The 23,818-nt window shown below is 52.9% G+C and overlaps 1 protein-coding gene across 1 annotated transcript in view; it reads left to right on the plus strand.

Annotated features, from left to right (window-relative positions):
- CDK15 (cyclin dependent kinase 15) overlaps window positions 1-23,818 on the plus strand; it is a gene marked incomplete at its 3' end in the record, with an annotated part of 538,867 nt that overhangs the window by 195,133 nt on the left and 319,916 nt on the right. The window contains exon 3 of the mRNA XM_063950471.1: window positions 5,692-5,841. Within this exon, the coding sequence (XP_063806541.1) occupies window positions 5,692-5,841 (150 nt within the window). The remainder of the gene's footprint in view (window positions 1-5,691; window positions 5,842-23,818) is intronic.

Here is a 23,818-nt window from a genome sequence, read left to right on the forward strand (position 1 = left end):
GTTTCCGGCTGCGATTCCTTCAGCCAGAGCTTGTATGGCCTATATGGGTTCTGCACCAACACCCCAGGCGTTGTGCCACTGGACTTTTATAGCGGACCTCTTTGTTACCTTATGACCTCCTGGTCTGTTACCTTATGACCTCCTGGTCTTGTTACCTTATGACCTCCTGGTCTTGTTACCTTATGGTCCGCTATACTCTAATGCTCAAATATTATTTAACCAGGGATGCCTCCCTAGCCACCGTATATGTCACTTACACGTATGTCCCTTGACGAGTACCCGGCTTTCCTTTTGGTTCCACCTTAAAGTTATATAAACTTTTGTATACAAAACACACTCACTCAACACATGTACACTTTTGTTTCTATATCTATTTCTGCGCAGAAATTTGTCTTTAGCCCAAGAGTGTTACCAATTAGGAGCAGGATCTGTTAAACTAAATTTCAGATTTTCTAAAAATAGATTTGCGTTATTTACCGCTTCGCGTTATCTACCGCTGTGCGTTACTTATCGCCTTGCGCTAATTATCGCTTTGCGCTAATTCAACTTTTTCGTGACTTGAGCTACGTGAGCGTAACCGGACGCTACGTTGCGTAATGTACGCTGCGTGCGTCTGCCTTTTGGATTGCGTACGCTAGTCTTTGTTAGCGACACGTGTACGCAATGCAAAGGATCCACCGTAACACAATATATTTTTATCAATGTAAATGATCCCTGATCATCTACCGCAATCCACACTGACTGCCTTGTATCTCAGACAAACCGTGTGTTTGTTCTACACTTTAACTATTACCTCTACTATGAAATAACAGCAAATCTCTTTTTAGCACTTTCTATCAACTATAAAATTGGCAAACAGGAATAGTGATATACGAAAAATGAAACAGAAATGCAGATATATGTATGCGTGCGTGTATACGCAAGACAGAAGAGAAATAAAAGTTTTAAAAGACACAAGCGTTTTGTTCTTACTTCCGGTTACCGGGTTCCTTCAGCACTCTTTATCTAAGCGAAGCAGACGCTTATCCCGCCAGCACTGTGAGACAACCTCCCACCCTTTGCTGGGGGATAATGTCTGCTGATCTACCTAGTGCAGATGTGAGAAGTATAGGACGAGCCCGCAATTGACAATGCTAAATTCCTTTGTCGTATAAACAACCCTTTATGAAGCTAAGAACACTGTACGCTGTTTACTTAAGAAGTACCGTAATGGTACGCTAGTTGCGTAACGATCGCTCAGCCGTAGGCGAGACGCTCAAGCGTCACGTTCGCTCACGGCCCAGGGATCACAGGACACGTTATTGGTTATGTCTAGGGTAATGATTCGCTATGGCGTAGCTTACGCTCGAGACCACGAGGAGGTCACCAGCGATGCAGACGCTCACAACACTATACCTTTATGTTAAAACCTTATACCAATGAAATACACTGAATACCTTAATGTGAGTACAGGGTGTAAGTGCAACCTTGTGTAACCTGACTATCTACAAAGCTGCTTGAGCGTCACCGACGCTCAAGTGAACACTTATCACTATAGAAAATACACAGATACTGGTTTAGGTTCCAAGGCCTATTAACTGTATTATGTCTAATATACTTGTAAAAGGGGATAACAGTACATAAGATACACTACAATATAACAGAGACTTCCTAACCACAGAACTAAACAATAAATACAAAAAGACAATACTACACTGACCTAAATGCAATACAATACAATACTATCTACTACAATACAATACTAGCCTAGTCTAGGGGAGATATGAGAGAACAGAACAGAGAGAGAGAGAGAGAGAGAGAGATGAGATGAGAGAAATTGGCTCACAGAAAGACAATGATAACGGAGAGAAACTTACGCACAAAGGGTATGATCGCCTGCGCCTCGATATCCAGCTCCCGGCTATCAGCAGATAACCGTTGATGAGAGAGTGAGAGCTGGATGTGGTCGGCCTGCCTATTTATGCCCCACACACAATGCAATCTCCTGGTCCTACAATCCCATTGTCCATTGGCCGAAGGAATTCGGCCCTGCATCATAACAAAAGGTCATAGGGTGATTCATACAGGTGGGCTGTGACGATTTCCAACAGCTCAGGTGGGTGGGAAACTGGGTTTCCCGCCGCATACCTGAGTATGTGTAAATAATAGAAATGGACATAAACTTCTTATGTCCATAACTATTCGCACGAGCGATTAATACGCTCCAAACCAACACCGGAATATTGCTAATTAAATACTCTTCCGATGGGTACCAAACACTGCTGTATGATTCCTGTTAGACCCTTTGTACGATATAAAGAGGGATTCCTCAGCTCTGGGACATTGTATTTTAACCAAACTTTCAGAATCCATCGAAGGGACCATGATCTATAAACTACATTAATTGTGAACATTTGTAACGAATGAGTCGCACGCTACGACTACATAAACTCTACCGTAAATACGCATACCGCGCCTGCGAGTGCACGTTATTGCGGGTATGCGCATCCACGGGAGAGCGCACGCACGCGCAGCGCGGACCAGTGTGCGGTGCATTGAGACATTTTTCTGACTTTGACATCATGTACATTGTATGTAGTGTGTGTCACCTATAGTCATGTACATTGTATGTAGTGTGTGTCACACAGGTCATTGTGTAAAGTGTATAGCTATGTCACCTATAGTCATGTACATTGTATGTAGTTTGTGTCACACACAGGTCATTGTGTAAAGTGTACAGCTATGTCACCTATAGTCATGTACATTGTATGTGATGTGTGGCACACACAGGCCATTGTGTAAAGTGTACAGCTATGTCACCTATAGTCATGTACATTGTATGTATTGTGTGTCACACATAGGTCATTGTGTAAAGTGTACAGCTGTGTCACCTATAGTCATGTAGATTGTATGTAGTGTGTGTCACACACAGGTCATTGTGTAAAGTGTACAGCTATGTCACCTATAGTCATGTATATTGTATGTAGTGTGTCACACACGGGTCATTGTGTAACGTGTACAGCTATGTCACCTATAGTCATGTATATTGTATGTAGTGTCACACACAGGTCATTGTGTAAAGTGTACAGCTATGTCACCTATAGTCATGTACATTGTATGTAGTGTGTCACACACAGGTCATTGTGTAAAGTGTACAGCTATGTCACCTATAGTCATGTACATTGTATGTAGTGTGTGTGTGTCACCTATAGTCATGTACATTGTATGTCGCGTGTGTATCACCTATAGTCATGTACATTGTATGTAGTGTGTATCACCTATAGTCATGTACATTGTATGTAGTGTGTGTCACCTATAGTCATGTACATTGTATGTAGTGTGTGTGTGTGTGTGTGTGTGTGTGTGTGTGTGTGTGTCACCTATAGTCATGTACATTGTATGTAGTGTGTGTCACCTATAGTCATGTACATTGTATGTAGTGTGTGTCACACAGGTCATTGTGTAAAGTGTATAGCTATGTCACCTGTAGTCATGTACATTGTATGTAGTTTGTGTCACACACAGGTCATTGTGTAAAGTGTACAGCTATGTCACCTATAGTCATGTACATTGTATGTGATGTGTGGCACACACAGGTCATTGTGTAAAGTGTACAGCTATGTCACCTATAGTCATGTACATTGTATGTATTGTGTGTCACACATAGGTCATTGTGTAAAGTGTACAGCTGTGTCACCTATAGTCATGTAGATTGTATGTAGTGTGTGTCACACACAGTTCATTGTGTAAAGTGTACAGCTGTGTCACCTATAGTCATGTAGATTGTATGTAGTGTGTGTCACACACAGGTCATTGTGTAAAGTGTACAGCTATGTCACCTATAGTCATGTATATTGTATGTAGTGTGTCACACACTGGTCATTGTGTAACGTGTACAGCTATGTCACCTATAGTCATGTATATTTTATGTAGTGTCACACACACAGGTCATTGTGTAAGGTGTACAGCTATGTCACCTATAGTCATGTACAGTGTATGTAGTGTGTGTCACCTATAGTCATGTACATTGTATGTAGTGTGTGTCACCTATAGTCATGTACATTGTACGTAGTGTGTGTCACCTATAGTCATGTACATTGTATGTAGTGTGTGTCACCTATAGTCATTTGCATTGTATGTAGTGTGTGTCACCTATAGTCATGTACATTGTATGTAGTGTGTGTCACACAGGTCATTGTGTAAAGTGTATAGCTATGTCACCTATAGTCATGTACATTGTATGTAGTTTGTGTCACACACAGGTTATTGTGTAAAGTGTACAGCTGTGTCACCTATAGTCATGTAGATTGTATGTAGTGTGTGTCACACACAGGTCATTGTTTAAAGTGTACAGCTATGTCACCTATAGTCATGTAGATTGTATGTAGTGTGTCACACACAGGTCATTGTGTAAAGTGTACAGCTATGTCACCTATAGTCATGTAGATTGTATGTAGTGTGTGTCACACACAGGCCATTGTGTAAAGTGTACAGCTGTGTCACCTATAGTCATGTGCATTGTATGTAGTGTGTGTCACACACAGGTCATTGTGTAACGTGTACAGCTGTGTCACCTATAGTCATGTAGATTGTATGTAGTGTGTGTCACACACAGGTCATTGTGTAAAGTGTACAGCTGTGTCACCTATAGTCATGTACATTGTATGTAGTGTGTGTCACACACAGGTCATTGTGTAAAGTGTACAGCTGTGTCACCTATAGTCATGTAGATTGTATGTAGTGTGTGTCACACACAGGTCATTGTGTAAAGTGTACAGCTATGTCACCTATAGTCATGTACATTGTATGTAGTGTGTCACACACAGGTCATTGTGTAAAGTGTACAGCTATGTCACCTATAGTCATGTAGATTGTATGTAGTGTGTCATACACAGGTCATTGTGTAACGTGTACAGCTGTGTCACCTATAGTCATGTAGATTGTATGTAGTGTGTGTCACACACAGGTCATTGTGTAAAGTGTACAGCTGTGTCACCTATAGTCATGTACATTGTATGTAGTGTGTGTCACACACAGGTCATTGTGTAACGTGTACAGCTGTGTCACCTATAGTCATGTAGATTGTATGTAGTGTGTGTCACACACAGGTCATTGTGTAAAGTGTACAGCTGTGTCACCTATAGTCATGTACATTGTATGTAGTGTGTGTCACACACAGGTCATTGTGTAAAGTGTACAGCTGTGTCACCTATAGTCATGTAGATTGTATGTAGTGTGTGTCACACACAGGTCATTGTGTAAAGTGTACAGCTATGTCACCTATAGTCATGTACATTGTATGTAGTGTGTCACACACAGGTCATTGTGTAAAGTGTACAGCTATGTCACCTATAGTCATGTAGATTGTATGTAGTGTGTCACACACAGGTCATTGTGTAACGTGTACAGCTGTGTCACCTATAGTCATGTAGATTGTATGTAGTGTGTGTCACACACAGGTCATTGTGTAAAGTGTACAGCTGTGTCACCTATAGTCATGTAGATTGTATGTAGTGTGTGTCACACACAGGTCATTGTGTAAAGTGTACAGCTGTGTCACCTATAGTCATGTACATTGTATGTAGTGTGTGTCACACACAGGTCATTGTGTAAAGTGTACAGCTGTGTCGCCTATAGTCATGTACATTGTATGCAGTATGTGTCACACACAGGTCATTGTGTAAAGTGTACAACTGATTTCTCTCTCGTTAGCTCACAGATTTCAGTGAAGCGCCATGTCCTGTACGGTCGGTTCCGCCGCAGTGGTATCACACGGTCCAGGTGCGGAGAATACGGACACTGAGGAACCGGAGTAACAGCGACCCTCTGCAGGGGAAGAGTGTGGGTCAGGGACTCCAGTGGGTGAGTGTGGGTCAGGGACTCCAGTGGGTGAGTGTGGTTCCTGTCATTCTGCAGCACATTACCTGGGCAGCCGCTGCTGTCAGTGCCAGGATGGTAATCAGCGTATACTGTCAGCGGCAGGATATATCATACAGTTACTATAGATATAAAGCATTGCTGGTCCCCGTCCCCCTTCGGATGGTTTTGTGTGTTTTCTGTGCCCTGACGTTAGGTCACCCACCAAGCAGTGCTAGTACACAGGTAGCATGCAGATTTAGTAGCGGATGCAGTGGGTGTAGCGGAGTACAGCTAGTTGTGATGAAATCAGTGGGCACTAGTACATCTTGCTTTGATTAAATGAATGAGGCTAATACAGCCTACAGCTGTAATCACCTGTAAACAAGCAGCGGCAGCAGCTCAGTCACTCTGGATATACTTATCAGGTGCTAGAAAAGGGGAGGGGTCACAACAAACAGCGGGAGGGGGAAGGTGCTCCCCCCCCCCACTGGTATCCTCCCAGCACACTGACTAATACCCGCAACCATACCTGAACCTATCTGGTACTAGAATTTCAGAGATATTTGTTACATGAATTTGCAAATAAATGGGAAGCTGCTGAGCCGCGTCATGGCTTCTCCAAACTTTAATCACTTGGCATAAAAACTAAAATCATCACTCTCTCATTTCTGTCTCTGTACCAGTACACACACGTGCCTCCAGGTCCCCGCTGCATAACAGGGTCCCAGGTGTACACACGTGCCTCTAGGTCCCCGCTGCATTACAGACTCACAGGTGTACACACGTGCCTCTAGGTCCCCGCTGCATTACAGGCTCCCAGGTGTACACACGTGCCTCTATGTCCCCGCTGCATTACAGACTCACAGGTGTACACACATGCCTCTAGGTCCCCGCTGCATTACAGGGTCACAGGTGTACACACGTGCCTCTAGGTCCCCGCTGCATTACAGGGTCACAGGTGTACACACGTGCCTCTAGGTCCCCGCTGCATTACAGGGTCACAGGTATACACACGTGCCTCCAGGTCCCCGCTGCATTACAGGGTCCCAGGTGTACACACGTGCCTCTATGTCCCCGCTGCATTACAGACTCACAGGTGTACACACGTGCCTCTAGGTCCCCGCTGCATTACAGGCTCACAGGTGTACACACGTGCCTCTAGGTCCCCGCTGCATTACAGGCTCCCAGGTGTACACACGTGCCTCTAGGTCCCCGCTGCATTACAGACTCACAGGTGTACACACGTGCCTCTAGGTCCCCGCTGCATTACAGGGTCACAGGTGTACTGTACACACGTGCCTCTAGGTCCCCGCTGCATTACAGGGTCACAGGTGTACACACGTGCCTCCAGGTCCCCGCTGCATTACAGGGTCACAGGTGTACACACGTGCCTCTAGGTCCCCGCTGCATTACAGGGTCACAGGTGTACACACGTGCCTCCAGGTCCCCGCTGCATAACAGGGTCCCAGGTGTACACACGTGCCTCTAGGTCCCCGCTGCATTACAGACTCACAGGTGTACACACGTGCCTCTAGGTCCCCGCTGCATTACAGGCTCCCAGGTGTACACACGTGCCTCTAGGTCCCTGCTGCATTACAGACTCACAGGTGTACACACGTGCCTCTAGGTCCCCGCTGCATTACAGGGTCACAGGTGTACACACGTGCCTCTAGGTCCCCGCTGCATTACAGGGTCACAGGTGTACACACGTGCCTCTAGGTCCCCGCTGCATTACAGGGTCACAGGTATACACACGTGCCTCCAGGTCCCCGCTGCATTACAGGGTCCCAGGTGTACACACGTGCCTCTATGTCCCCGCTGCATTACAGACTCACAGGTGTACACACGTGCCTCTAGGTCCCCGCTGCATTACAGGCTCACAGGTGTACACACGTGCCTCTAGGTCCCCGCTGCATTACAGGCTCCCAGGTGTACACACGTGCCTCTAGGTCCCCGCTGCATTACAGACTCACAGGTGTACACACGTGCCTCTAGGTCCCCGCTGCATTACAGGGTCACAGGTGTACACACGTGCCTCTAGGTCCCCGCTGCATTACAGGGTCACAGGTGTACACACGTGCCTCCAGGTCCCCGCTGCATTACAGGGTCACAGGTGTACACACGTGCCTCTAGGTCCCCGCTGCATTACAGGGTCACAGGTGTACACACGTGCCTCCAGGTCCCCGCTGCATAACAGGGTCCCAGGTGTACACACGTGCCTCTAGGTCCCCGCTGCATTACAGACTCACAGGTGTACACACGTGCCTCTAGGTCCCCGCTGCATTACAGGCTCCCAGGTGTACACACGTGCCTCTAGGTCCCCGCTGCATTACAGACTCACAGGTGTACACACGTGCCTCTAGGTCCCCGCTGCATTACAGGGTCACAGGTGTACACACGTGCCTCTAGGTCCCCGCTGCATTACAGGGTCACAGGTGTACACACGTGCCTCTAGGTCCCCGCTGCATTACAGGGTCACAGGTATACACACGTGCCTCCAGGTCCCCGCTGCATTACAGGGTCCCAGGTGTACACACGTGCCTCTATGTCCCCGCTGCATTACAGACTCACAGGTGTACACACGTGCCTCTAGGTCCCCGCTGCATTACAGGCTCACAGGTGTACACACGTGCCTCTAGGTCCCCGCTGCATTACAGGCTCCCAGGTGTACACACGTGCCTCTAGGTCCCCGCTGCATTACAGACTCACAGGTGTACACACGTGCCTCTAGGTCCCCGCTGCATTACAGGGTCACAGGTGTACACACGTGCCTCTAGGTCCCCGCTGCATTACAGGGTCACAGGTGTACACACGTGCCTCCAGGTCCCCGCTGCATTACAGGGTCCCAGGTGTACACACGTGCCTCTATGTCCCCGCTGCATTACAGACTCGCAGGTGTACACACGTGCCTCTAGGTCCCCGCTGCATTACAGACTCACAGGTGTACACACGTGCCTCTAGGTCCCTGCTGCATTACAGACTCACAGGTGTACACACGTGCCTCTAGGTCCCCGCTGCATTACAGACTCACAGGTGTACACACGTGCCTCTAGGTCCCCGCTGCATTACAGGGTCACAGGTGTACACACGTGCCTCCAGGTCCCCGCTGCATTACAGACTCACAGGTGTACACACGTGCCTCTAGGTCCCCGCTGCATTACAGACTCACAGGTGTACACACGTGCCTCTAGGTCCCCGCTGCATTACAGACTCACAGGTGTACACACGTGCCTCTAGGTCCCTGCTGCATTACAGACTCACAGGTGTACACACGTGCCTCTAGGTCCCCGCTGCATTACAGACTCACAGGTGTACACACGTGCCTCTAGGTCCCCGCTGCATTACAGACTCACAGGTGTACACACGTGCCTCTAGGTCCCCGCTGCATTACAGACTCACAGGTGTACACACGTGCCTCTAGGTCCCCGCTGCATTACAGACTCACAGGTATACACACGTGCCTCTAGGTCCCCGCTGCATTACAGACTCACAGGTGTACACACGTGCCTCTAGGTCCCCGCTGCATTACAGACTCACAGGTGTACACACGTGCCTCTAGGTCCCCGCTGCATTACAGGGTCACAGGTATACACACGTGCCTCTAGGTCCCCGCTGCATTACAGGCTCCCAGGTGTACACACGTGCCTCTAGGTCCCCGCTGCATTACATGGTCACAGGTGTACACACGTGCCTCTAGGTCCTCGCTGCATTACAGACTCACAGGTGTATTCACGTGCCTCTAGGTCCCCGCTGCATTACAGGGTCACAGGTGTACACACGTGCCTCTAGGTCCTCGCTGCATTACAGACTCACAGGTGTATTCACGTGCCTCTAGGTCCCCGCTGCATTACAGACTCACAGGTGTACACGCGTGCCTCTAGGTCCCTGCTGCATTACAGACTCACAGGTGTATTCACGTGCCTCTAGGTCCCCGCTGCATTACAGGGTCACAGGTATACACACGTGCATCTAGGTCCCCGCTGCATTACAGACTCACAGGTGTACACGCGTGCCTCTAGGTCCCCGCTGTATTACAGGGTTCCAGGTGTATACACGTGCCTCCAGATCCTCGCTGCATTACAGACTCACAGGTGTACACACGTGCCTCTAGGTCCCCGCTGCATTACAGACTCACAGGTGTACACACGTGCCTCCAGATCCTCGCTGCATTACAGACTCACAGGTGTACACACGTGCCTCTAGGTCCCCACTGCATTACAGGCTCACAGGTGTACACACGTGCCTCTAGGTCCCCGCTGCATTACAGGGTCACAGGTGTACACACGTGCCTCTAGGTCACCGCTGCATTCAGACTCACAGGTGTACACACGTGCCTCCAGATCCCTGCTGCATTACAGACTCACAGGTATACACACGTGCCTCTAGGTCCCCGCTGCATTACAGGGTCACAGGTGTACACACGTGCCTCCAGATCCCCGCTGCATTACAGACTCACAGGTGTACACACGTGCCTCTAGGTCCCCGCTGCATTACAGACTCACAGGTATACACACGTGCCTCTAGGTCCCCGCTGTATTACAGACTCACAGGTGTACACACGTGCCTCTAGGTCCCCGCTGCATTACAGACTCACAGGTGTACACACGTGCCTCTAGGTCCCCGCTGCATTACAGACTCACAGGTATACACACGTGCCTCTAGGTCCCCGCTGTATTACAGACTCACAGGTGTACACACGTGCCTCTAAGTCCCCGCTGTATTACAGACTCACGGGTGTATACACGTGCCTCCAGATACACGCTGCATTACAGACTCACAGGTTTACACACGTGCCTCTAGGTCCCCGCTGCATTACAGGCTCACAGGTGTATACACGTGCCTCTAGGTCCCCGCTGCATTACAGACTCACAGGTGTACACACGTGCCTCTAGGTCCACGCTGCATTACAGACTCACAGGTGTACACACGTGCATCTAGGTCCCCGCTGCATTACAGGGTCACAGGTGTACACACGTGCCTCTAGGTCCCCACTGCATTACAGACTCACAGGTGTACTCACGTGCCTCTAGGTACCCGCTGCATTAGAGGGTCACAGGTGTACACACGTGCCTCTAGGTCCCCGCTGCATTACAGGGTCACAGGTGTACACACGTGCCTCCAGATCTTTGCTGCATTACAGGCTCCCAGGTGTACACACGTGCCTCCAGATCCTCGCTGCATTACAGGCTCCCAGGTGTACACACGTGCCTCTAGGTCCCCGCTGCATTACAGACTCACAGGTGTACACACGTGCCTCTAGGTCCCCACTGCATTACAGACTCACAGGTGTACACACGTGCCTCTAGGTCCCCGCTGCGTTACAGGCTCACAGGTGTACACACGTGCCTCCAGATCCTTGCTGCATTACAGACTCACGGGTGTATACACGTGCCTCCAGATACACGCTGCATTACAGACTCACGGGTGTATACACGTGCCTCCAGATACACGCTGCATTACAGACTCACAGGTGTACACACGTGCCTCTAGCTCCCCGCTGCATTACAGACTCACAGGTGTACACACGTGCCTCCAGATCCTTGCTGCATTACAGACTCACGGGTGTATACACGTGCCTCTAGGTCCATACTGCATTACAGGGTCACAGGTGTACACACGTGCCTCCAGGTCCCCGCTGCATTACATGGTCACAGGTGTACACACGTGCCTCCAGGTCCCCGCTGCATTACATGGTCACAGGTGTACACACGTGCCTCCAGATCCCCGCTGCATTACAGGGTCACAGGTATACACACGTGCCTCCAGATCCTTGCTGCATTACAGACTCACGGGTGTATACACGTGCCTCTAGGTCCATACTGCATTACAGGGTCACAGGTGTACACACGTGCCTCCAGGTCCCCGCTGCATTACATGGTCACAGGTGTACACACGTGCCTCTAGGTCCCCGCTGCATTACAGACTCACAGGTGTATACACGTGCCTCCAGATCCTTGCTGCATTACAGACTCCCAGGTGTACACACGTGCCTCTAGGTCCCCGCTGCATTACAGACTCCCAGGTGTACACACGTGCCTCTAGGTCCCCGCTGCATTACAGGGTCACAGGTGTACACACGTGCCTCTAGGTCCTCACTGCATTACAGACTCCCAGGTGTATACACGTGCCTCCAGATCCTCGCTGCATTACAGGGTCACAGGTGTACACACGTGCCTCTAGGTCCTCACTGCATTACAGACTCCCAGGTGTACACACGTGCCTCCAGATCCTCGCTGCATTACAGGGTCACAGGTGTACACACGTGCCTCCAGATCCCCGCTGCATTACAGACTCACAGGTGTACACACGTGCCTCTAGGTCCCCGCTGCATTACAGGGTCACAGGTGTACACACGTGCCTCCAGATCCCCGCTGCATTACAGACTCACAGGTGTACACACGTGCCTCTAGGTCCCCGCTGCATAACAGACTCACAGGTGTACACACGTGCCTCTAGGTCCTCACTGCATTACAGGGTCACAGGTGTACACATGTGCCTCTAGGTCCCCGCTGCATTACAGGGTCACAGGTGTACACACGTGCCTCTAGGTCCCCGCTGCATTACAGACTCACAGGTGTACACACTTGCCTCTAGGTCCCCGCTGCATTACAGACTCACAGGTGTACACATGTGCCTCTAGGTCCATGCTGCATTACAGATTCACAGGTGTACACACGTGCCTCTAGGTCCATGCTGCATTACAGATTCACAGGTGTACACACGTGCCTCTAGGTCCCCGCTGCATTACAGACTCACAGGTGTACACACGTGCCTCTAGGTCCCCGCTGCATTACAGACTCACAGGTGTACACACGTGCCTCTAGGTCCCCGCTGCATTACAGGGTCACAGGTGTACACACGTGCCTCTAGGTCCATGCTGCATTACAGACTCACAGGTGTACACACGTGCCTCTAGATCCCCGATGCATTACAGGCTCCCAGGTGTACACACGTGCCTCTAGGTCCCCGCTGCATTACAGACTCACAGGTGTACACACACGTGCCTCCAGGTCCCTGCTGCATTACAGACTCACAGGTGTATACACGTGCCTCTAGGTACCCACTGCATTACAGACTCACAGGTGTACACACGTGCCTCTAGATCCCCGCTGCATTACAGACTCACAGGTGTACACACGTGCCTCTAGGTCCCCACTGCATTACAGACTCACAGGTGTACACACGTGCCTCTAGATCCCCGCTGCATTACAGACTCACAGGTGTACACACGTGCCTCTAGATCCCCGCTGCATTACAGACTCACAGGTGTACACACGTGCCTCTAGGTCCCCACTGCATTACAGACTCACAGGTGTACACACGTGCCTCTAGATCCCCGCTGCATTACAGACTCACAGGTGTACACACGTGCCTCTAGGTCCCCGCTACATTACAGACTCACAGGTGTATACACGTGCCTCCAGATCCTCGCTGCATTACAGACTCACAGGTGTACACACGTGCCTCTAGGTCCCCACTGCATTACAGACTCACAGCTGTACACACGTGCCTCTAGGTCCCCGCTGCGTTACAGGCTCACAGGTGTACACACGTGCCTCTAGGTCCCCGCTGCATTACAGACTCACAGGTGTACACACGTGCCTCTAGGTCCCCGCTGCATTACAGACTCACAGGTGTACACACGTGCCTCTAGGTCCCCGCTGCATTACAGACTCACAGGTGTACACACGTGCCTCCAGATCCCCGCTGCATTACAGGGTCACAGGTGTACACACGTGCCTCTAGGTCCCTCCTGCTTTACAGACTCACAGGTATACACACGTGCCTCTAGGTCCCCGCTGCATTACAGACTCACAGGTGTACACACGTGCCTCTAGATCCCCGCTGCATTAGAGACTCACAGGTGTACACACATGCCTCTAGGTCCCCGCTGCATTACAGACTCACAGGTGTACACACGTGCCTCTAGGTCCACGCTGCATTACAGACTCACAGGTGTACACACGTGCCTCCAGATCCTCGCTGCATTACAGACTCACAGGTATACACACGTGCCTCTAGGTCCCCGCTGCATTACAGACTCACAGGTGTACACACGTGCCTCCAGATCCTCGCTGCATTACAGACTCACAGGTGTACACACGTGCCTCTAGGTCCCCACTGCATTACAGTCTCCCAGGTGTACACACGTGCCTCTAGGTCCCCACTGCATTACAGGGTCACAGGTGTACACACGTGCCTCTAGGTCCCCGCTGCATTAGAGGGTCACAGGTGTACACACGTGCCTCTAGGTCCCCGCTGCATTACAGGGTCACAGGTATACACACGTGCCTCTAGGTACCCGCTGCATTACAGGGTCCCAGGTGTACACACGTGCCTCTAGGTCCCCGCTGCATTACAGACTCACAGGTGTACACACGTGCCTCTAGGTCCCCGCTGCATTACAGGGTCACAGGTATACACACGTGCCTCTAGGTCCCCGCTGCATTACAGACTCACAGGTGTACACACGTGCCTCTAGGTCCCCGCTGCATTACAGACTCACAGGTGAACACACGTGCCTCTAGGTCCCCGCTGCATTACAGGCTCCCAGGTGTACACACGTGCCTCTAGGTCCCCGCTGCATTACAGGGTCACAGGAGTACACACGTGCCTCCAGATCCTCGCTGCATTACAGACTCACAGGTGTACACACGTGCTTCTAGGTCCCCGCTCCATTACAGGGTCACAGGTATACACACGTGCCTCGAGGTCCCCGCTGTATTACAGACTCACAGGTGTACACACATGCCTCTAGGTCCCCGCTGCATTACAGTCTAACAGGTGTACACACGTGCCTCTAGGTCCCCGCTGCATTACAGACTCACAGGTGAACACACGTGCCTCTAGGTCCCCATTGCATTACAGACTCACAGGTGTACACACGTGCCTCTAGGTCCCCTCTGCATTACAGGCTCCCAGGTGTACATACGTGCCTCTAGGTCCACGCTGCATTACAGACTCACAGGTGTACACACGTGCCTCTAGGTCCCCGCTGCATTACAGGCTCCCAGGTGTACACACGTGCCTCTAGGTCCCCGCTGCATTACAGGGTCACAGGTATACACACGTGCCTCTAGGTCCCCGCTGCATTACAGGGTCACAGGTGTACACACGTGCCTCTAGGTCCCCGCTGCATTACAGACTCCCAGGTGTACACATGTGCCTCTAGGTCCCCGCTGCATTACAGGGTCACAGGTGTACACACGTGCCTCTAGGTCCCCGCTGCATTACAGACTCAAAGGTGTACACACGTGCCTCTAGGTCCCCGCTGCATTACAGGGTCCAAGGTGTACAGACGTGCCTCTAGGTACCCGCTGCATTACAGACTCACAGGTGTACACACGTGCCTCTAGGTCCCCGCTGCATTACAGGGTCACAGGTGTACACACGTGCCTCTAGATCCTTGCTGCATTACAGGGTCACAGGTGTACACACGTGCCTCTAGATCCCCGCTGCATTACAGGGTCACAGGTATACACACGTGCCTCTAGGTCCCCGCTGCATTACAGACTCCCAGGTGTACACATGTGCCTCTAGGTCCCCGCTGCATTACAGGGTCACAGGTGTACACACGTGCCTCTAGGTCCCCGCTGCATTACAGACTCAAAGGTGTACACACGTGCCTCTAGGTCCCCGCTGCATTACAGGGTCCAAGGTGTACAGACGTGCCTCTAGGTACCCGCTGCATTACAGACTCACAGGTGTACACACGTGCCTCTAGGTCCCCGCTGCATTACAGGGTCACAGGTGTACACACGTGCCTCTAGATCCTTGCTGCATTACAGGGTCACAGGTGTACACACGTGCCTCTAGATCCCCGCTGCATTACAGGGTCACAGGTATACACACGTGCCTCTAGGTCCCCGCTGCATTACAGGGTCACAGGTGTACACACGTGCCTCTAGGTCCCCGCTGCATTACAGGGTCACATGTATACACATGTGCCTCTAGGACCCCGCTGCATTACAGACTCACAGGTGTACACACTTGCCTCTAGGTCCCCGCTGCATTACAGGCTCCCAGGTGTACATACGTGCCTCTAGGTCCACGCTGAATTACAGACTCATAGGTGTACACACGTGCCTCTAGGTCCCCGCTGCATTACAGGCTCCCAGGTGTACATACGTGCCTCTAGGTCCACGCTGAATTACAGACTCATAGGTGTACACACGTGCCTCTAGGTCCATGCTGCATTACAGACTCACAGGTGTACACACGTGCCTCTAGGTCCCCGCTGCATTACAGGGTCACAGGTGTACACACGTGCCTCTAGGTCCCCGCTGCATTACAGGCTCACAGGTGTGCACACGTGCCTCTAGGTCCCCGCTGCATTACAGGGTCACAGGTGTACACACGTGCCTCTAGGTCCCCGCTGCATTACAGGCTCACAGGTAGACACACGTGCCTCTAGGTCCCCGCTGCATTACAGACTCACAGGTGTACACACGTGCCTCTAGGTCCCCGCTGCATTACAGGCTCACAGGTGTATACACGTGCCTCTAGGTCCCCGCTGCATTACAGACTCACAGGTGTACACACGTGCCTCTAGGTCCCCGCTTCATTACAGACTCACAGGTGTACACACGTGCCTCTAGGTCCCCGCTGCATTACAGGGTCACAGGTGTACACACGTGCCTCTAGGTCCCCGCTGCATTACAGGGTCACAGGTGTACACACGTGCCTCTAGGTCCCGCTGCATTACAGACTCGCATGTGTACACACGTGCCTCTAGGTCCCGCTGCATTACAGACTCCCAGGTGTACACACGTGCCTCTAGGTCCCCGCTGCATTACAGACTCACAGGTATACACACATGCCTCTAGGTCCCCGCTGCATTACAGGCTCACAGGTGTACACACGTGCCTCTAGTTCCCCGCTGCATTACAGGCTCCCAGGTGTACACACGTGCCTCTAGGTCCCCGCTGCATTACAGGCTCACAGGTGTAAACACGTGCCTCTAGGTCCCCGCTGCATTACAGGCTCACAGGTGTACACACGTGCTTCTAGGTCCCCGCTGCATTACAGGGTCACAGGTGTACACACGTGCCTCTAGGTCCCCGCTGCATTACAGGGTCACAGGTGTACACACGTGCTTCTAGGTCCCCGCTGCATTACAGGGTCACAGGTGTACACACGTGCCTCTAGGTCCCCGCTGCATTACAGACTAACAGTTGTACACACGTGCCTCTAGGTCCCCGCTGCATAACAGGGTCCCAGGTGTACACACGTGCCTCTATGTCCCCGCTGCATTACAGGGTCACAGGTGTACACACGTGCCTCTAGGTCCCCGCTGCATTACAGGCTCCCAGGTGTACACACGTGCCTCTAGGTCCCCGCTGCATTACAGGCTCACAGGTGTACACACGTGCCTCCAGATCCTCGCTGCATTACAGGGTCACAGGTGTACACACGTGCCTCTAGGTCCCCGCTGCATTACAGGGTCACAGGTGTACACACGTGCCTCTAGGTCCCCACTGCATTACAGGGTCACAGGTGTACACATGTGCCTCTAGGTCCCCGCTGCATTACAGGCTCACAGGTGTACACACGTGCCTCTAGGTCCATGCTGCATTACAGACTCACAGGTGTACACACGTGCCTCTAGGTCCCCGCTGCATTACAGGGTCACAGGTGTACACACGTGCCTCTAGGTCCCCACTGCATTACAGGGTCACAGGTGTACACATGTGCCTGTAGGTCCCCGCTGCATTACAGGCTCACAGGTGTACACACGTGCCTCTAGGTCCATGCTGCATTACAGACTCACAGGTGTACACACGTGCCTCTAGGTCCCCGCTGCATTACAGGCTCACAGGTGTACACACGTGCCTCTAGGTCCCCGCTGCATTACAGACTCACAGGTGTACACACGTGCCTCTAGGTCCCCGCTTCATTACAGACTCACAGGTGTACACACGTGCCTCTAGGTCCCCGCTGCATTACAGGGTCACAGGTGTACACACGTGCCTCTAGGTCCCCGCTGCATTACAGACTCACAGGTGTACACACGTGCCTCTAGGTCCCCGCTGCATTACAGACTCCCAGGTGTACACACGTGCCTCTAGGTCCTCGCTGCATTACAGGGTCCCAGGTATACACACGTGCCTCTAGGTCCCCGCTGCATACAGGGTCACAGGTATACACACGTGCCTCTAGGTCCCCGCAGCATTACAGGGTCCCAGGTATACACACGTACCTCTAGGTCCCCGCTGCATTACAGACTCACAGGTGTACACACGTGCCTCTAGGTCCCCGCTGCATTACAGACTCACAGGTATACACACGTGCCTCTAGGTCCCCGCTGCATTACAGACTCACAGGTATACACACGTGCCTCTAGGTCCCCGCTGCATTACAGGGTCACAGGTGTGCACACGTGCCTCTAGGTCCCCGCTGCATTACAGACTCCCAGGTGTACACACGTGGCTCTAGGTCCCCGCTGCATTACAGACTCACAGGTATACACACGTGCCTCTAGGTCCCCGCTGCATTACAGACTCACAGGTATACACACGTGCCTCTAGTTCCCCGCTGCATAACAGGGTCCCAGGTGTACACATGTGCCTCTATGTCCCCGCTGCATTACAGGCTCCCAGGTATACACACGTGCCTCTATGTCCCCGCTGCATTACAGACTCCCAGGTGTACACACGTGCCTCTAGGTCCCGCTGCATTACAGGGTCACAGGTGTACACACGTGCCTCTAGGTCCCCGCTGCATTACAGACTCACAGGTGTACACACGTGCCTCTAGGTCCCCGCTGCATTACAGACTCACAGGTGTACACACGTGCCTCTAGGTCCTCACTGCATTACAGACTCACAGGTGTACACACGTGCCTCTATGTCCCCGCTGCATTACAGGCTCCCAGGTGTACACACGTGCCTCTAGGTCCCCGCTGCATAACAGGGTCCCAGGTGTACACACGTGCCTCTAGGTCCCCGCTGCATTACAGACTCACAGGTGTACACACGTGCCTCTAGGTCCCCGCTGCATTACAGACTCACAGGTGTACACACGTGCCTCTAGGTCCCCGCTGCATTACAGACTCACAGGTGTACACACGTGCCTCTAGGTCCACGCTGCATTACAGACTCACAGGTGTACACACGTGCCTCTAGGTCCCCGCTGCATTACAGACTCACAGGTGTACACACGTGCCTCTAGGTCCCCGCTGCATTACAGACTCACAGGTGTACACACGTGCCTCTATGTCCCCGCTGCATTACAGGCTCCCAGGTATACACACGTGCCTCTAGGTCCCCGCTGCATTACAGACTCGCAGGTGTACACACGTGCCTCTAGGTCCCCGCTTCATTGCAGGGTCACAGGTGTACACACGTGCCTCTAGGTCCCCGCTGCATTACAGACTCGCAGGTGTACACACGTGCCTCTAGGTCCCCGCTGCATTGCAGGGTCACAGGTGTACACACGTGCCTCTAGGTCCCCGCTGCATTACAGGGTCGCAGGTGTACACACGTGCCTCTAGGTCCCCGCTGCATTACAGGGTCACAGGTGTACACACGTGCCTCTAGGTCCCCGCTGCATTACAGACTCACAGGTGTACACACGTGCCTCTAGGTCCCCGCTGCATTACAGACTCACAGTTGTACACACGTGCCTCTAGGTCCCCGCTGCATTACAGACTGACAGGTGTACACACGTGCCTCTATGTCCCCGCTGCATTACAGGCTCCCAGGTGTACACACGTGCCTCTAGGTCCCCACTGCATTACAGACTCGCAGGTGTACACACGTGCCTCTAGGTCCCCGCTGCATTGCAGGGTCACAGCTGTACACACGTGCCTCTAGGTCCCTGCTGCATTACAGACTCGCAGGTGTACACACGTGCCTCTAGGTCCCCGCTGCATTGCAGGGTCACAGGTGTACACACGTGCCTCTAGGTCCCCGCTGCATTACAGTGTCACAGGTGTACACACGTGCCTCTAGGTCCCCGCTGCATTGCAGGGTCACAGGTGTACACACGTGCCTCTAGGTCCCCGCTGCATTACAGGGTCGCAGGTGTACACACGTGCCTCTAGGTCCTCGCTGCATTACAGACTCACAGGTGTACACACGTGCCTCTAGGTCCCCGCTGCATTACAGACTCGCAGGGTACACACGTGCCTCTAGGTCCCCGCTGCATTGCAGGGTCACAGGTGTACACACGTGCCTCTAGGTCCCTGCTGCATTACAGACTCGCAGGTGTACACACGTGCCTCTAGGTCCCCGCTGCATTGCAGGGTCACAGGTGTACACACGTGCCTCTAGGTCCCCGCTGCATTGCAGGGTCACAGGTGTACACACGTGCCTCTAGGTCCCTGCTGCATTACAGACTCGCAGGTGTACACACGTGCCTCTAGGTCCCCGCTGCATTGCATGGTCACAGGTGTACACACGTGCCTCTAGGTCCCCGCTGCATTACAGACTCACAGGTATACACACGTGCCTCTAGGTCCCCGCTGCATTACAGACTCACAGGTGTACACACGTGCCTCTAGGTCCCCGCTGCATTACAGACTCACAGGTGTACACACGTGCCTCTAGGTCCTCGCTGCATTACAGGGTCCCAGGTATACACACGTGCCTCTAGGTCCCCGCTGCATACAGGGTCACAGGTATACACACGTGCCTCTAGGTCCCCGCTGCATTACAGGGTCCCAGGTATACACACGTGCCTCTAGGTCCCCGCTGCATTACAGACTCACAGGTGTACACACGTGCCTCTAGGTCCCCGCTGCATTACAGACTCACAGGTATACACACGTGCCTCTAGGTACCCGCTGCATTACAGACTCACAGGTATACACACGTGCCTCTAGGTCCCCGCTGCATTACAGGGTCACAGGTGTGCACATGTGCCTCTAGGTCCCCGCTGCATTACAGACTCCCAGGTGTACACACGTGGCTCTAGGTCCCCGCTGCATTACAGACTCACAGGTATACACACGTGCCTCTAGGTCCCCGCTGCATTACAGACTCACAGGTATACACACGTGCCTCTAGGTCCCCGCTGCATAACAGGGTCCCAGGTGTACACACGTGCCTCTATGTCCCCGCTGCATTACAGGCTCACAGGTATACACACGTGCCTCTATGTCCCCGCTGCATTACAGACTCCCAGGTGTACACACGTGCCTCTAGGTCCCGCTGCATTACAGGGTCACAGGTGTACACACGTGCCTCTAGGTCCCCGCTGCATTACAGACTCACAGGTGTACACACGTGCCTCTAGGTCCCCGCTGCATTACAGACTCACAGGTGTACACACGTGCCTCTAGGTCCTCACTGCATTACAGACTCACAGGTGTACACACGTGCCTCTAGGTCCCCGCTGCATTACAGGCTCACAGGTGTACACACGTGCCTCTAGGTCCCCGCTGCATAACAGGGTCCCAGGTGTACACACGTGCCTCTAGGTCCCCGCTGCATTACAGACTCACAGGTGTACACACGTGCCTCTAGGTCCCCGCTGCATTACAGGCTCACAGGTGTACACACGTGCCTCTAGGTCCCCGCTGCATTACAGACTCACAGGTGTACACACGTGCCTCTAGGTCCACGCTGCATTACAGACTCACAGGTGTACACACGTGCCTCTAGGTCCCCGCTGCATTACAGACTCACAGGTGTACACACGTGCCTCTAGGTCCCCGCTGCATTACAGACTCACAGGTATACACACGTGCCTCTATGTCCCCGCTGCATTACAGGCTCTCAGGTGTACACACGTGCCTCTAGGTCCCCGCTGCATTACAGACTCGCAGGTGTACACACGTGCCTCTAGGTCCCCGCTGCATTGCAGGGTCACAGGTGTACACACGTGCCTCTAGGTCCCCGCTGCATTACAGACTCGCAGGTGTACACACGTGCCTCTAGGTCCCCGCTGCATTGCAGGGTCACAGGTGTACACACGTGCCTCTAGGTCCCCGCTGCATTACAGGGTCGCAGGTGTACACACGTGCCTCTAGGTCCCCGCTGCATTACAGGGTCACAGGTGTACACACGTGCCTCTAGGTCCCCGCTGCATTACAGGCTCACAGGTGTACACACTTGCCTCTAGGTCCCCGCTGCATTACAGACTCACAGGTGTACACACGTGCCTCTAGGTCCCCGCTGCATTACAGACTCACAGGTGTACACACGTGCCTCTATGTCCCCGCTGCATTACAGGCTCCCAGGTGTACACACGTGCCTCTAGGTCCCCGCTGCATTACAGACTCGCAGGTGTACACACGTGCCTCTAGGTCCCCGCTGCATTGCAGGGTCACAGGTGTACACACGTGACTCTAGGTCCCTGCTGCATTACAGACTCGCAGGTGTACACACGTGCCTCTAGGTCCCCGCTGCATTGCAGGGTCACAGGTGTACACACGTGCCTCTAGGTCCCCGCTGCATTACAGTGTCACAGGTGTACACACGTGCCTCTAGGTCCCCGCTGCATTGCAGGGTCACAGGTGTACACACGTGCCTCTAGGTCCCCGCTGCATTACAGGGTCGCAGGTGTACACACGTGCCTCTAGGTCCCCGCTGCATTACAGACTCACAGGTGTACACACGTGCCTCTAGGTCCCCGCTGCATTACAGACTCGCAGGTGTACACACGTGCCTCTAGGTCCCCGCTGCATTGCAGGGTCACAGGTGTACACACGTGCCTCTAGGTCCCCGCTGCATTACAGGGTCGCAGGTGTACACACGTGCCTCTAGGTCCCCGCTGCATTACAGGGTCACAGGTGTACACACGTGCCTCTAGGTCCCCGCTGCATTACAGACTCACAGGTGTACACACGTGCCTCTAGGTCCCCGCTGCGTTACAGACTCACAGGTGTACACACGTGCCTCTAGGTCCCCGCTGCATTACAGACTCACAGGTGTACACACGTGCCTCTATGTCCCCGCTGCATTACAGGCTCCCAGGTGTACACACGTGCCTCTAGGTCCCCGCTGCATTACAGACTCGCAGGTGTACACACGTGCCTCTAGGTCCCCGCTGCATTGCAGGGTCACAGGTGTACACACGTGCCTCTAGGTCCCTGCTGCATTACAGACTCGCAGGTGTACACACGTGCCTCTAGGTCCCCGCTGCATTGCAGGGTCACAGGTGTACACACGTGCCTCTAGGTCCCCGCTGCATTGCAGGGTCACAGGTGTACACACGTGCCTCTAGGTCCCTGCTGCATTACAGACTCGCAGGTGTACACACGTGCCTCTAGGTCCCTGCTGCATTACAGACTCGCAGGTGTACACACGTGCCTCTAGGTCCCCGCTGCATTGCAGGGTCACAGGTGTACACACGTGCCTCTAGGTCCCCGCTGCATTGCAGGGTCACAGGTGTACACACGTGCCTCTAGGTCCCTGCTGCATTACAGACTCGCAGGTGTACACACGTGCCTCTAGGTCCCCGCTGCATTACAGACTCACAGGTGTACACACGTGCCTCTAGGTCCCCGCTGCATTACAGACTCGCAGGTGTACACACGTGCCTCTAGGTCCCCGCTGCATTGCAGGGTCACAGGTGTACACACGTGCCTCTAGGTCCCTGCTGCATTACAGACTCGCAGGTGTACACACGTGCCTCTAGGTCCCCGCTGCATTGCAGGGTCACAGGTGTACACACGTGCCTCTAGGTCCCCGCTGCATTGCAGGGTCACAGGTGTACACACGTGCCTCTAGGTCCCTGCTGCATTACAGACTCGCAGGTGTACACACGTGCCTCTAGGTCCCCGCTGCATTGCAGGGTCACAGGTGTACACACGTGCCTCTAGGTCCCCGCTGCATTACAGGCTCACAGGTGTACACACGTGCCTCTAGGTCCCCGCTGCATTACAGACTGACAGGTGTACACACGTGCCTCTAGGTCCCCGCTGCATTGCAGGGTCACAGGTGTACACACGTGCCTCTAGGTCCCCGCTGCATTACAGGGTCGCAGGTGTACACACGTGCCTCTAGGTCCCCGCTGCATTACAGGGTCACAGGTG

This window comes from Pseudophryne corroboree (assembly GCF_028390025.1).
Source record: "Pseudophryne corroboree isolate aPseCor3 chromosome 7 unlocalized genomic scaffold, aPseCor3.hap2 SUPER_7_unloc_9, whole genome shotgun sequence".
Taxonomy (NCBI): Eukaryota; Metazoa; Chordata; class Amphibia; order Anura; family Myobatrachidae; genus Pseudophryne; species Pseudophryne corroboree.